The sequence below is a fragment of the Atractosteus spatula genome, chromosome 4 (genome assembly GCF_055471065.1).
Source record: "Atractosteus spatula isolate fAtrSpa1 chromosome 4, fAtrSpa1.hap1, whole genome shotgun sequence".
In the NCBI taxonomy this organism is placed as follows: domain Eukaryota; kingdom Metazoa; phylum Chordata; class Actinopteri; order Semionotiformes; family Lepisosteidae; genus Atractosteus; species Atractosteus spatula.
Genome location: NC_142709.1, coordinates 54211972 through 54228646, shown reverse-complemented (window position 1 = coordinate 54228646; position 16675 = coordinate 54211972). Strand labels below are relative to the sequence as shown.

The following is a 16675-nucleotide window of genomic DNA, read 5'->3' as shown; positions in this document are numbered from 1 at the left end:
GATCATTAACAAAGATTACACATCTCATTCAGCTTTTTGGGAGCTGAAGAAAAATGTGAAATAAAATCTCAAATACATCTATCCATTTTCTAACCTCTTCATCCAATACAGGGGAGCTGGAACCATTTCCAGAAACCAAGGCCTTAAATATAAACTAAAAATAAATTATCCTTTGAGAATCACTGTACCAGAGTGCATTAAAACCAAGGTCGGACTACAGAATAAAGTGTCATCTGGTGCACAGATAGGGGTATTGTAGGATCAAGACTGAGAGCCACTGATGTAGTGCGTATTGATTTTAAGAGTGATAATCTTTTACATTTTAAAGCTCTTTTCATGCCAAAGGATTCTGAAGGGTGTTCTATAGGATGCACACACTTCCTTTCACCTGCACTGCTTCTTCAGTTTAAGACTTTGCGTTCACTAGTGTTACTGTTATTTCATGAAAAATACAACCATTGTGACTCACGCACATACACCTATGTGTGTGTTGAAGGGCGGTCAGTGTTTCAAGGCTGTCCTGGAGTGATGAAGCATACAGTATGAAATCAATTAGTTCAGTGGTTCTCAAACTGTGGTACGCGGCGTGCCGCCAGGTGGTACGCCAAATGACCCTGGAACTGTGTTGTGTGCGCTGAAAAATCGGGACAGGTTTTCATATTTTGTATTTTTATACGTGTCGAATACGCAGCCTACGTACTACGATACAGTGCGCGCTAATACTTCAGTGGACACAAGAGATACTCTGTAATTCTATACCACTCTATAGGAATGCGTGCTACAGACGCAAGTGACCAATTGTATTTAAAACAGCTACTGTATCTCCAGCAAATAGGGAGGTAGGAGAATGTGCGTGATTTTGGAACAATGCCAACGTTGTAAACACAGGAATGCATAGAAATGCGTGCTACGAACGCTGGTAATCTTGTGAGCACAGGAAAGCTGTTCTAAGTTAATTTGAGAAAAATACACAGAGCGTCTCTGTGTTTCTCTCCCATGCACATGAAATAAAAACTTAAAATAAACACTGAAATAAAAACGGAAACGTGGAAAAATGCAAGCTTGCGGATTGCTAAAGCAGGTAAGCCCCACACTATTATGTGTGGAGGAAAAGCTGCTGAACAGCTCGACCTGCTGCCCCCCCGAAAGACACAGTCACTCATAGAATTATTGAAATGAAGGACTTTCATCAGAAGTCTTCCATCCCAGCAGTTAAAAAAAAAGATATAACGCCTGTCGATGTGTTGATGTAGATTAGGCATTGTTTTCTTCAATTTTGCACCGTTGAGAGAGTCTGTATACAGGGAGGAGGTTGAAACCCTGGCAGCATGGTGCCAGGAGAACAACCTCTCCCTGAACATCAGTAAGACTAAGGAGATGATTGTGGACTATAGAAAACACCAGAGAGGAGATCACACACCTATCTACATCAGTGGGACTGCAGTGGAGAGGGTCAGCAGTTTTAAGTTCCTGGGAGTTAACATCTCAGAGGACTTAACCTGGACCCACCGCACCAACACCGTGGTCAAAACAGCATGGCAGCGCCTATTCTTTCTCCGTAGGCTAGAGAGGTTTGGCACGCCGTCACCTATCCAGGCCAACTTCTACAGGTGCACTATTGAGAGCATCCTGACTGGCTGCATCACTGCCTGGTATGGGAACTGCTCCGCCCAAGATCGCAAAGTACTGCAGAGGGTGGTGAAGGCAGCGCAGCTCATTACCGGCTGTGAGCTACCAAACATCCAGGATATCTACTCAGCTAGATGTCTGAAGAAGGCCAGGTCCATTCTCAAGGACCCCAGTCATCCCAGTCACAAACTGTTTTCCCTCCTACCGTCCGGTAAACGGTACCAAAGCATTCAGTCCAAGTACAACAGACTACGGAACAGCTTCTACCTCCAGGTAATAAGACTGCTAAATAGCCAACCTGCAGCTCCTTTAGCAAATCACCTGTAATGGCTACATGGACATACAGTTTTCACTGTATTCAGCATAACTGCACTACTTGTATATATTGCATACACCATGGACACATAGCATCTCTACTCATATTGAGTTTTATTCAATTTCTATTACATCTATTATTATGTAAAATTATTTTCATAACCTCAATTTTGTGATTTCTGTGATTCTTGTGATTTTGTGAGCTCGCGGAAAAGACATTTCATTGCCAGCAACTACTGCTGCACGCTGTATTGTTGTGCATTTGATCAATAAACTTTGATTTGATTTGATGTTGATTTTGTAACTATACATCCTGATTGCTTGAATTACAGTATGTGCAATGATATAGTCTACCGTACATATTGACCACAAGGGGGCACTACACTGTAATAGGTGTTCAACGCGGTAGTCTCCGTCCCCTTTTTTAATTTTTTTATTAGACGTGTAAAGAATTTACAAATACAAATACAACCAGAGGATCAGAAATAAATGCACCAAAGATTCCCCTTCAGCCCGACAAAAAACACACATATCATCCTGCTCATGCTTAAATTTAGAGAGCACTAATGTAACTGGAAAATACTTATGAACAATTTTAAACGATATATCTTTATTTGTAATACAATATCTAGCAGGAGTTATCCAAACTAATTTCCAATTTATATTTTCAAACATTGCATTCCAAAAAGAACAACAAGGATGGATACAATGGGGATTACAAATATTTCTTATATGTATTATTACATTTCTTATGCTTTATTTCCACACCATCCAAGAATAAATCAGTTGTAAGACCAGAAAGAAAGTCAGTCCTAATAGCGCTTTGATTTGTTTTTAACAACTTCACTACACCTTCCGGAATGGCATCAAAAACAATTGCATATTCCTTAGGGCTAACAGGGAACTGAAATCTCTCCAGGAATTCAGGATAAGCAATCTACCGTCTTCATTCAACAGTTGAGCCACTAAATACATTTTGTTGTTATACCAAGTCTGTAAAAAAAAAACTTTTATTTTTATACTTAATGTCTTTATTATTCCAAATATAATAGTTTTGCGGTGAAAAAATGTTTGTATAAAAAAGTCCAATATAATAATACCTGTTTATGAAAAATTAGATAGTTTAATTGGGATTTTTATATCAAAGTTACATTTTAACAAAAAGTCAAGATCCCCAACATTCTGAAAAATCATGTTTGGAATAAGATTCCAAATATTGTATTTATTGTTAATATATTTCCTAATCCAATTAATTTAAAATGTTACATTTGACATATAAAAGTCTAACATTCCTGCCACCTTGATTTTTAGGTTTACTCAGGAGGTATATTCTAACATAATGAGGTTTATTTTTTCCAAATAAAGTTATATAATAGTTTGTCAAACTCATCAATAAGATGCGAAGGAACATTCAGTGAAAACGAAGCGTACACAAGAGATACCCTCTGCTTTTGACAGTAGAACGCGACCTGCTAACGATAGGTTCCTCATTAACCAAGACTGGAATCTTTTTTTAGTTTTATCTAAAATAGGTGTAAAGTTCAATTTACATATTTCATCTTGGTCTTTACAGATTATAATACCCAGATAATTAACTACTTTCTTTACAGGTACAGTATATTCATTATTGCATCTAAATAAGAATCCTTAAGAGAAAACATATCACACTTGTCAACATTCAAAGACAGACCTGAGACTGATGAGAACACATTTAAAACCTCAATTGCTTTAGAGATCTCTTCACTATTCTTAAGAAAAATACCAGTCTCCGTCCCTTCGAAAAGTTTCAGGAGGCGAGATGACATCAGACGATTGCCTGAGAACAGCAGTAATGAGTAATCAAGGCGTGGACAGGAGCGATATACCTGGCTATTTCACGTTAGAAGAAGAAATATTACAAGACTTGAATTAGACATACTAGAGAACGACTAGAAGACCAGGAATATTAAATTCGAGGAATGAGATACAAAAACTCCAATCTGCGGTTATATTTTATCTTGCAGTTTACAATAATGGTTTCCACCGGGTCACGTGATGCTGAGAACTCCCGAGGTGCTCTTTGCTAATCTAGATACTAGTTATAAATGCTTATATTACTTATGACCTCAGCTAGTTTATTTAAGCTTCTAAAGTGCTTCGGCACTGGCATGATGTCTTATATGAGGTACAAATGTGACACATCCGATAACTTAATTAAACTTTATTGAAAGGTTCACACACAGCCAAGAAATTAGTACATTGTATTTCTGTAATTTTTAGTTGAAATGATTTCTTTTAAATGCTGGTGATTATCCCCCCACTCCCCCCTCACAAAAAATGTCAAAAGTGTAACAAAAAGTAAGAAAGCGACACGATAAGGAACAAGGCTGAAAGACAACAGACTAAACATAGGCTTTAGAAACCTCGGAAGGTGGGGAGGCCTTGTAGATCTTCTGGGCATTTTGACCCGCAATTGAGTAGTCATATCCCCTGCAGGAACACAACACGAGACAAAACCAGAGCTTGAGACACAAGTAAACTCTGCAATAGTAACAGCACTTTATAAAGCATTCATGGCTAGCCAGCAGCCATATCACTCTGCAGCTCACAACTGGCAATTCACTGAAGCTAAGCAGGTGTGAGCCTGGTACCTGGATGGGAGACCTCCTGGGAAAAACTAAGGTTGCTGCTGGAAGAGGTGTTAGTGGGGCCAGCAGGGGGCGCTCACCCTGTGGTCCATGTGGGTCCTAATGCCCCAGTACAGTGATGGTGACACTATACTGTAAACAGGCGCCATCCTTCGGATGAGATGTAAAACTGAGGTCCTGACTCTCTGTGGTCATTAAAAATCCCAGGATGTTTCTCAAAAAGAGTAGGGGTGTAACCCCGGCGTCCTGGCCAAATTTCCCATTGGCCCTTACCCATCATGGCCTCCTAATAATCCCCATCTATGAATTGGCTTCATTACTCTGCTCTCCTCCCCACTGATAGCTGATGTGTGGTGAGTGTTCTGGCGCACTATGGCTGCCGTCACATCATCCAGGTGAATGCTGCACGTTGGTGGTGGTGGAGGGGAGTCCCCATTACCTGTAAAGTGCTTTGAGTGGAGTGTCTTAAAAGCGCTATATAAGTGTAAGCAATTATTATTATAATTATTCAAACACATAAAGAAAACACAGGCACAATTAAATAGGTTAGTGGAAAAATCAACCTGGCACATTTCATGACATTCACATGTCTCCTAAATAACCTGGAATTAATTGAATACATGGCTTGCTAAATTCAGTTAAATTTAAATAAAGTAAAATTTAGCCAGGACATCAGGGTTCGTACTTTACAATCAGTGCCCTGGGATCTTTAATGACCAAGCAGTCAGGGCCTTGGTTTAACATCCCAACTTAAGGACAGTGACTCCTACAGCACTGTATCCAAATTCATCGTCCTGTAGCACTGGGTTGGAAAATTTGATCCAGAAAGAGGAGTGCCACCTACTGGTCCTAACAGTTACAGCAGCAACCTAGTAATCCTTGGAGGTCAACACCTATGTGCCAACCACACCCAGTCTTGCTGAGCTTCTGAAATCTCACAAGATCACACTTCAAGGTTGTAAAAGTGCTGCAGACAGATGCATCTGTAGGATTTGATGGCCTGCGTTGTCATAGGCCTCCAGAACTACAGTTAGTCACTGCTGATATTGGCAGTGACCAGTCCTCTGACTAAGGTAAGGAGGTGTGGCTCACCTTTTAGAAACTGTGGTTCCTCTTCGGCAGGAACAGCAAAGAAACGACCCTCCCAGGATACCCAAACAGGCACCACCCCAGCCTATGTAGAGTCCTGCCCCCAGCTCAAACCTGCAGGCAGAGAAAAGAAGTACTGTTTGAGAAATGTCTAGGATATTATAAATCATAGTCTGAGTCTGCTACAGGGCTTAAATGTAGCTATAAAAGTTGTAAGCTCTGTCTATAAAAAATATACAATCAAATAAATCAATTCATTCATGTAAATTAATGAAGTACTGAAAGACACAGAAACTTACTTAGTGCCTCCGTAGAAGGGGTCATAGAACTCTTTGACAACCTGGGAGGCGTACCATGACGTAGCCACCAAACAACTCAAACCTAGATGAAGAGTCAAAAAAGTCATTTTTAGAATGCAATTCACAGCTTAAATGATGTGATTATTGTGTGTGGCTGTTAATAAATTAATTTCTTAAAAGACTGGCCTGAAATTAGTCTCTGGTTTGGAAAAAACGATCACCTGGGCTTTTGTCTGATAAAAATTGCATCCTTGCACCGACTGTGTTTATCTTCCATTCTTTAATTCCAAAAATACCTTAACAATATAAGGCTTAGTCTAGATGCAATGAGTTGAAATAGGAATAGAACAGCAGAACGATTTAGAGCAGGCTAATGAAGGCACAGTTTTGTGGACTCACAAATTTGTGAATAACTCAAACTTTTGAGGTCACTTGAAAGATGAAATATTTATTCCTTTGTTGGTCACCATTAGAAACTTCATGAGATTTTAATTGTATATTGCAAATGTGAAAGCCAGAATTTCTATTCACTTAAATATTACAGTACCAGCACAGAACTTGGTACCGCATGTCCAGATACATTTATGAACATACAGGGTGTAAATGTGCAGTTCTCCTTAGGTTTATACAGTATGTAGTGTTACGCTCATGGCTGGGTGGGAATAGACAGACGGACCTGACAGTCACCCATAGCTGTCACTTCTGATTCTGAAGTACATTGTCTGCAATTCTAGGTTCTCAGCCCAGGGCAAATGGCTGCTGCTCACCTGCAGTGATGAAGAGACTTCCCCCCACCAAAGCAATCTTTCCCTTGGCTTGTTCGCTGGAGCTGCCAATCTTGGTGCACTTCAGTCCCAACATTGACACGATTACAGCAACCAGACCCAGGATCAGAGAAATGATCATCAGCGCCCGGCATCCCTGGATATAAGCTGAAAACAAGACAGCCAAAGTAAAAGACAACAAAGATGAGTGGAACTGCTTAGCCTGCAGGGAGCATTTGGGTGGGTCTATTTGGATCATGTGGTAGTTGCATCAGACTGACACTACATTAATGTACCTTTTTTATGCTTCCAGTCTTTCACCAAGTCCTTAAAGATGGACCAATGTCCTATCGCAGGTGAAATGCTTGAAAATCTTGTTTTTGTGTGTTGGAAGCCATGTACATTTGTCAAAGTTATGTTATGTTAAGTTAAAGTTACTGAGTGGCACTGCATGTTTTTTGGTTTTTTAAACTAATTCTTGTTAACAAGGATATTTCTAAATTATGAAATAAAAGCATCACATCAGCACTTTGAGAGGAGCAAATTCTTTTAAAAAAATCCCTTTTTGACTAATCCTGATTAATTCCAAATCCAACGGAAAAGATTCAATTTAAAGAATTCAAAGAACAATTACCTGCATACCTGGCTTTACCTGCTTTGTAGGCATCGCCCCCAAAAGCAGTGCTATTCAGAGATTCCACAAAGGAAGTGGAGAAAAATAAACTATGCATTCAGGCTAAATGACAGACTTAACTTCGTTGTAACTAAACCTATTTATGGAGCATAGCCACACCCTCTAATAAAAAAAAAATTAAAAAGAAAATAATTTAAGAAAAAATAAGTTGCCAGTTTTTTCCCCACACTACTTCACACCCAGGGAAGATGCAGAGCCATGTTAGCAGACACAGATAAAGACACAATTATATGCAGGGTGTTGCCTTGCAGGTCAATGTCAAGACTGTATTAAACTGAGCCCTCAGAATTCATTAACTGAATTACTCAGAGTTCTAAGTACTGCACGGCCATCACACATGGGTAGCAAAAACCATTCACTGCTGCCCTACTTCCACAGAAACCTCTGTCATAAAAGCTTCAGTTTCCAGGATCTCAGACATGGGCAGAGCAATGTAAGACACGTTGTCTTTCCTGGAACTGCACTTTATGGTCCATGGGAAAACTCAATTAATTTAGTTTCTCATAGTAATACTGTAAGTCAATCTCATAAAACAAAGGCAGCAGTGCAGTTTAGGTAACTGCTAGTTAAAAATGGATCACAATTTTCTGCCTTAAACCACACTGTGGAGATGATATTACTATAGGAGGCTGTGAGGGCTCTGGATTCTAGGGGGTACTGCAGGGTGTGATTTCAAATCCCAGGTGGGGATACACCTCTGTTGTACCTTTAAACTAGGGCCTTAGACCAGTGTTTCAGTACAATGCCCAGCTGCATAAATGGGTGCCAATGCACGTTGCTTTGGCCGACAACACCAGCAAAATAAAAATATATTTGAACAAATTACATAAGGCAGGTGCTATGAAACTATGATATTTGCTTATCCTGTCATCATTCTGCAACGTCAGAAAGAAAGGGCTTCTTCAAAAGAAGATATTTTCTCTCTCTAGCCAGGATCATCTGAATGTAACATGAGATTTAAAAAATTACATCTGTATGTCATAAGTTCCTAAATTGTACAAATTTAAGTATCCCATATTGTTTTTGGGACATACTTAACAAAACTAATGTTTTAGCTTTTTATAAGCTGTTTAAGTGCCCTGGCTAGCTCTGCTGGTAGAGCATGACACGCGTAATCTCCGGGTAGTGGGTCTGTGTCTCACAGTGGGGGCCAGGTCCTCCATGTTGGAGGTTGGGCACAAGGCTGACAACCGTGTCCCGTAAAAACCCAATGTTACGTTAACAGCAAAGTGATGTTGCTGCCCCTATGTGCCGGAAGGCATAACAGGCAAACATCCATAAGCTGTTTAAAATGCACATCTAATCAAAGATTTAAGCATTTATCTCCTTTTCTCTTCCTCACTTTTTTTAAAAGCTTTGAATAAAAACAAATTTTATCTATCCACTGTAGGAAGAACCCGAAGTCAACTTTTAAAGCTTGCTGGCTACCTTACCACAGCATTAACAAAGCTTCCATTTTATCATCGATATATATTTCACTCATGCAAATTCTTGGTAGCATCAGTCCCACCAATTACTCTGAAAAGGTGTCATACTGTATATGTTTCACTTTTGCCTTACTTTGAAATGTTAAATTTAAACATTACTTCAAAAAGTTGTAAATGAACAACATATGTTGTATTATGATCAATGAGTTATTATTATCATCAAAGTCTGAATGCATACATTTTTCACTGCAAAATGCAATCTTAACAAAGACTTGTCAATGAAGCACATTATTGTGTTATTAAATCACACATTATTTTGCTGTTTCTGTGAGGTGGGAGTGTGTATCAGATACCATGGATGGAGTTGTAGTGGCTACTGCCATTTCTATGAGTTTCATAGAAACTTAATAGAAATGTATTATCAGCAATCCACAAATTAACACATCCTCAAAATACTCAGCAGATACTGAGAAAATGAACAGGTTTGTTTGGTAAATAAAGGTTTTACCAAGCTTCATGTATTTCATACTACCTTGCAAATGAAAGACCCTTGGGTTGCTAAAAGAAACTTCAGCTTTCTACCGTTATCTACAGTAAGTGCTATTGACTTCGTTGCACAGCTTCACTCCAAAACAGGTTTACAGTACATGTCTGTTATCCAACATTTCACTCTTAATCAGCTCAACAGGTCTACAACATTAGAAGAATGGCATTGTTAAAAGTGGCATTATAAGTAGTGCAGTGTTTGTTATAAAATGTACAAAATCAGATGAAGAACTGACCCCATTTGTTACCCGAAAGATAAAGCACTTTCCAAGTTTTAATTCTGCCTTTCTCAGGATTACAGAAAGATTTATATTGGCAAGTCTAGATGGTATCCTACTGACTGGTGGAATGGCAGTTTGTACATTGCCTCCAGGCTTAAAAAAATGATCAATGAATGCTTTAATTGCAAAAATTGTAATGGTACAATATTGAATAAGTCAATATTAAGATTTCTTGTTGTTTCCTAAATTCATTGTGAATCACCGGGACTCAACACAAGAGCTGGGGGAAAGGAGCTGTGAAATAAAAGCAAGGGGTGAGACAAACTCAACAGCACTTTTCTTTGAGCGCCCAAACTTGGGTGGGTTTGCATATCTCTCTACCAGAAGCTGCCTCACCCAGTCATAAAGACAGAAGGAAGTGAAACTGAGAACTAACACCGAAAGACTTGGTGAAATTTCTGTTCGCCATATTGCCACCTTATACCTGAAAGAAAAATTGTTGAGTTCAACTCCCAAGACAGATTTTATAAGGCTGCATCATGAACAGACACATTCCTTTGCCAAACCATTCTGTGTCTATTGAAGACAAATGTTGGTTTTTTTTTCCCATTCTTGTGTGTGCCATATTTAAAAGATCGCCCAGTAGCACAACATCAAGAAACACGGCTCCTCAGCTTGGTATGCTGAATTTTTTTTTTTTATGGTACCTCCTTGTTTCTGTTAATACACACAGGACTGTCTAGAAAAGCAAATGAAGGTTCTACCTCCTCTGCTGCTCTCGAACAATTACAGACATGAGCGCTCAGCCTTGTGCACAGGATACCCACCAGGCAAAGTCATCATTGACATGAAGTCCCTGCAGTTCTTGACGCTTGTGCTGTCCTCAACACAAGCCATCCAGAGGTTTTCGTACTGCTTGTTGAAGACGTTGGCGCTGCCAGCGTACGAAGACACTTTCCAGTAGTCATTGGACAGACTGACTCCGGTGAGGAGCCAGCATGCTATACAGAGCAAGAACCCCGACAGCTCTAATGCGGTCGACATGATCGCTGTCCACAATATTTCAAATTTTGAAAAAAAAGACTAAAAAGGAGAGATCAGATGGGTACACAAATATTTGATGAAAAAAAATAGAGGGAGAAATCCACAGCTCAAGATGCTCCCACTGTCCTTTCCCTGTGTCCTTAAGCTCTGATGTCCGGCCTGTGGGTGCCACTTCAGTTCTGAAGTACTGTAACTGCGCTCTTTGCTCTGAAGCTATAAAATTATAGCTTCCCCTCCCCTTTCATTTTACAAGGAGGGGCTTCAGAGTCATGGCCATGACTGATCTTTTATGGAGGGGTTGTATATTTTATGGCGAAAGTTGATGACAACATCCTTTTTACATTATTTACTTTTGAATAAACTAAAACAAGGAAGCTGGGGAGGCCAAGGTCCCTTTTTCACCTCATAGATACAACACAAACTCACACATATACATGCCCTTTTTTGGAAACTGATACCTAGAAGGTGAAATCTCGTCAGCAACCAGTTAAGACATAAACAGGATTGCACATGCTAAAAGGCTAAAATTGCTCAATGCTTTGCCAGTTCACAATATTGTGGGTCTTGATCACTACAGGTTCTGCACTGACAGTGTCCGCCCAGATTCAACAAGAAACACCAGGTTTTTTTTTTTACAAGGTAAAAGCAAACAGGGAGCAAATGCTGAGAGCTATGGGAAATATTTAATAACTTCAAAGGAACAGTGGATGATCTGTTGAGTGCACAAAGGGAACCAGGCTTCTCAAAAATTCACGAGATCAATAGTCCATACCTTAGCTTTTCTGAAGTTTCTAGCTGAGCTAGATATCACAAGATATTTATGTATTTCTGCGTAGTGGAGCCTGCAAAAGCAGCTGGCATTCAAGTGAATCAATGCTTCACAATTTTTAACCAATGGACGAGGCCAGATAAGTCCAATTCCTAGTTGTGTGTTGCAGAAAGGGTATGGTGGTACAGTGGTGGCACAGCGCCTGGCAGCGCTGAGGTCCTGGGTCAGTTCTAGGGGTGCTATCCGCATGGAGCTGTACGTTCTCCCCATTTTTGTGTGGGTTTCCATCCAGGTGATCTGGTTTCCTCTCACAGTCCACAGGCATACTGGTAGGTTCATTGGCTTCTGGAACAATTGGCCTGGATGTGAGTGTATCTTCCCTGCAATAGACTGGCATCACATCAAGGGTGTATCCTGCCTTGTGCCTGTTGCTTGTAGGGATAGGCTCCCACTCCTCCATGATCCAGAACCCTTGGGCCCTTGGGTAAAATTTAGGGGTGGTTCAGCCTGTGTCTGGATGAGGGCTTTGTAACTGAAGTCCAATTATTTAACAGTAGAGGTTGGCTATTACATATAATAATGACTTTGTTACTCTTTCACTTTCATTTTGACACTAGGAGGGGTGGATACTGCAGTGAAAGAGCCTGAGTGACACATTATAATAAAATGAATGGAAATATGACAATCAGCTCTTTAAATATCCTATGGAAACCAGTAAGTGACAAGCACAAGTGAAATCCCAGGTCAGGAATCCATTTGATTTAGTGAATGAATGAGGTGACAAGCACAGGAACCACCAGTGGGCATCCAGGTCGCAGATGAAAACTTTGCCACTTCAAAATGGCCTAAAAACTACTGGCTTAAATACTTAAAATGGGATGAAAAGTCTGAAAAGACAACACACGTGCTGGAGAGAAACCCAAACACTCTCTCTAGAGTTAGCAAGTAATAGGATATCTATGTTTTTCAGATAAAGTCACTGTACAGCTGGATGTGTAATATGCGATCAGTTTATTGGCAGTATTACCCTCAAGCTTCAGGGGACTCAGAAACTGTAGCCCTGTTTGCGAGAGTGAGCAACATGAATCACAGGGCAATAGAGAGAGGGAGTTGACACTGTTCAGATGAGACAGAATTTGGGAATCTGCCACACATGTAATCATGATTTCAGCCCAAACAGCCACAGCAATACCTCAGTCAAAACTAAGCTATGAAACACTGGTTGGCACACTTTCATGATAAAGAAAAACATGCTTTGAAATTCATCTACTTCCCGTCTGTCATGTTTTTGCGTTACTGAAAATAATCATCATCACTTAATCTAAACTAATATGAGGTGACCCTATTCTTTTTAAGCAGCTTTTTGGATTTTTCAATTTATGCCAACCCACTTAGGAGTCACCAAAATGTTATTTGCCTGTCTCTTCCCAGTTTGTGGAATATTTGAAATAATACAGTATTTGAAGACAGTCTTCCTACTGAAAGTTATAATACATGGATATATCCCCAACTCTGAGTTCAACTCCACTGCTGCTCTTGCTGAACTTAGTAAATGTTTTACTAATGTTCTGGTAATCACATTTGTAGCAGTAGAAAATTCCTGAATTACCCAACTTTGGTCATTTTATTTTGCTATAAAACAACATGATTAAAAATCCTCAAATTGTTTTTCCAAAAGAAGCTTCTAATTTTAAAAGTATTACTCAAGAAAAAAATATTACTAGTTATTAGAAAACTTGTTCAAATAATATAGTTCTAATAATGAATTCTGAAAACAACATATTTTAAACCCTTGATTATAACACTTGGACTGGTTTATGTTTTTTTAAATAATGTCATCTAAAACCACATAGCCATAAATACAAACTGTGTATATCTACAATGTTCTATGAGAAGTGTTACCACTCTGTCATCTTGTCAGATTTCAGAAGCAAAGAATAACAAGAACATTGTCAGTAATGGGACGGGAGATTACAAAGGAAAACCAAAGTGCTCCAAGCGGTGTTGGTAGACCTGTAGGTGGCGCATTTCCACACCAGTAATGGTGATCTATCTGAGACTAAAAGCACTTTTTGATCCTTTGGGACAAAAGGCACTGTTGAAATTTAAAAAAAATAATAATAAACAGTGAGGTAACCAGAGCACCCTGCAAAAACCCACATGAACCCTCGTTTGTTTGGAAACTATGGGAAAATCAGTTAACACATTCAATGCCAGTTTCTAAAACCGCATGTCTCAATACATATAAATATTGTCAACCACAAAAGTATTCAAACCTAGGATTTCATTTCTCTTTGAAATATTAAAAATACAAAGTGCAAATTGCCCTCTGAAACCTTGGAGAGTCCAGTGGATAAGGAAACAACAACAGCTACTGGAAAGGGCATTCGATAGAACGGTTCAGTAGAGAACATCTTTCTCAGACACACTGTATCCTCATCTGTAACTTTGATGTCTCACACTGGCATCCAAGTCATCTCACAAATGAGCTCATTTACTCACTGGCCTATATGTGAGGAAGGGCACATTAACAATAACATGTTGAGCTTGTGCAGGACATGTGGTTTGTTCTACCAAATTCTGAAATATCAGTAGCTCCCGCCAAGCCTGTCTTTCCAGCACAATGATATTACATTCCATTCAATTCATCCATTGATTTTCCAACCACTTTATCCAACACGGGGTTGTGGGGGGGCTGGAGCCTATCCCAGCAAGAAACGAGCAGAAGACAGGATACACCCATCAATTCAATTCAAATCAAATCAATTCAATTCAACGTATATTTGTTTAACAGAGTCACATCCAACACAACAATACAAAACCAAAAACAGACAAAGATCAGGAACAAAGAAGACAACACAGCAGTGATTTAGGATATAAGAGAGTTCTTTTACTTTGTTTGAGAGTGAGATTGCAGGTGAGAAAAAGATTTTCTGAGTTTATTACTTTTATACCAGGGGAAACAGAGGCATATCCCTGATAGGAGTAGTGGAAATTCACACCCTATTTTCCCAACAGTGTATTTTTCCCAACCTATTTTAATTAACATTACCAATGATTCAGCTGAAGCTTTGATAAGGGGAATGGTGATTGAACTGCACATTTCCATAGTTCCACCGGCTGTCAGGAGGACTGAGGTCTGTGGACGAATGTGATGGAGATCAGTCTCACTCCTCAAGACAACCATCACTCATTGTTTCCCTTAACCAGTCAATCAGTTCACTTGCCAAGGGGTCCTAATATTTTGGCCACTGGGTGTTTTGTTCCATACATTATCATTCATGCAACACATTTAACGAACAGTCTTCCCAATAAACTTTATCTTTAAGTCAGAATTTTTGCCACTTATATTCATACCAAAGAGCTAGAACTTTCAAAGGAAGACTTTTGAGAATGTTACACAGAACATGATGTTTTGAGAATGTTACTCAGCGCACATACTGTCAAGAATCATACCAATTAAATCACTTTGTAAAACGGACAGTTACCCTTGACTTTATTATGTATCACAAGCACAGCAATGCATCACCTAGCTTGTATTGAAACTAGAAGTGAAACATTTGTTTGATAAAAGCAGGGAAATGCCTTTCTTAGGAGGTTGCAAATGGTGTGAGTGTGTAGGCACTTACCATCCAAGCCCAGCACAGTGGGGAACTTCTTGCACTGGATGGACCCCAGGGCGGTAGCAGCACATTGCATCCACAGGCCCTCAAACACCCAGTTGGCCGTGATCACAGAGTCGACCTTGGTGGACACCTTCCAGGTCTGCGAGCTGGTGGCGACAGTGTCCAGGATCCAGCCCAGCACTCCCATGACCAGCCCAAGGATCTGAAGTGCCACCACAGCCATGAGCTCATGTGTTCTCAGCGGCGCAGCTCAAGCGTTCGGGGGAGAACCTGTGGAGACGACAGGCTGGACAGTGAGGGTGAGAGGACGCACTGCACCCATTGGAACTATGGGACACACTACCATTGGGCCGATAGAGCTGGCCCCGCTAGCCAGACTGTACAGTGGGTGGGTTCTACTGGTTTTGAGAAGAAGATACACATTCCAGGCCTGGCAGAAGGGCCCTGCCCAGATTATCAAGCACCTGCTCTGTGCAGGAACCCCCAGGCCCACAAATGAACAATGTGTTCCCTTGCTTGTGACAGAGGCTTGAACATTTTTAGATATCAGTTGCAATGATGAGGTACCCAGTCCAATACTGTGAAACTGCTCCCACAGGCTCTACAGTATGTTGCGCTGGTGAAACTGTTTCATCAGAAGAATCGACTCTTCTGTAGTTGTGTGAGTTAACATCCATCCATTACAAAAGGAGAGCCTGTATCTGTGTCTATATGCCTGAACATATTAGAGTATGGTATATTTAACCATAACTATTCCAATTCTAACTCTAATCCTACAAATGACAAGAAGCCTTTTCTTAAATGCATTCAGCTAAGTATTAATGCGTCCTGTGTGTATAATTTTGAAAGCAGAAAACTGACACAGACAATTTGATTATATAGTATATGTACTTCAGACAGCTTTTCGATAAAAAAACACCTTTACTTGCTCCTGCGTTATATGCCAAATGTACCATGTCCACTGTTATTTTTAAATAAAAACATGTGGATTCATTATAAAAATCCTTGTGAAAAATATTCTCAGTGCTATAGACAGTAAATGTTTTCAGTAAAACCCTTCTAAATGTCTTAAACTGCTTAATATAGAGTGGAATCAATCACTTTGAAAACTTGGAACACTTTATTTACTTTAACCAGTTTATTTAATGTAGAAAAAAGACAATATCAAGCAACAATAAAATAATTTAAAGATTTTTAATACTTACCAGAGCAAGTAATTTTAGTAGAACCAGCTTTAAAAGTAGAATGCAAAGGAGTGACACAACCATCAAAGTTGGAACAGTCAGATGTCGATAGTGAATTCTGCAGCGATGCCTCTGATCCCTCTGAGCAAATATTTCATGATCTCTGGAGGGCCAGTGAACTCTTCAGATTTACCAGCTGGGACAACTGACCATGTGCCTCTATACCTATGACGGTCACCCTTCCCTCCTCTTTTGAGTCGTTAATTTGAAAGGAAACTTAATGGCCACCTTTAAAAAAACTCTTCAAGATGCTGTGTGATGTTGCACTCAGAACATTAACCCAGGCTGTTGAAATACATTAACTTATACCTTTTTGATTGAAACTAGAAAAAACGAATTAGATGGTGGAAGTTTTATAATTATACATAATATCTACACAGC

The 16675-nt window shown here is 39.7% G+C and overlaps 1 protein-coding gene across 2 annotated transcripts; it reads right to left on the bottom strand.

The window, feature by feature from the left end:
* Window positions 1-4129: 4129 nt before the first annotated feature.
* cldn15lb (claudin 15-like b) lies at window positions 4130-16402 on the bottom strand. Of its 2 annotated transcripts, XM_088912522.1 has the most exons (6): window positions 16256-16402; window positions 15054-15320; window positions 6727-6891; window positions 5960-6041; window positions 5664-5774; window positions 4130-4413 (listed from the first exon to the last, which is right to left on the bottom strand). In XM_088912522.1, the coding sequence occupies exons 2-6, from the start codon at window positions 15271-15273 to the stop codon at window positions 4326-4328; spliced, it is 666 nt and encodes a 221-aa protein (XP_088768648.1). In that variant the 5' UTR covers window positions 15274-15320; window positions 16256-16402; the 3' UTR covers window positions 4130-4325. The 2 variants fall into 2 exon arrangements, with proteins under 2 accessions (XP_088768648.1, XP_088768649.1); XM_088912523.1 differs by lacking the exons at window positions 15054-15320; window positions 16256-16402 and adding an exon at window positions 10439-10846.
* Between the last annotated feature and the right edge of the window lie 273 nt (window positions 16403-16675).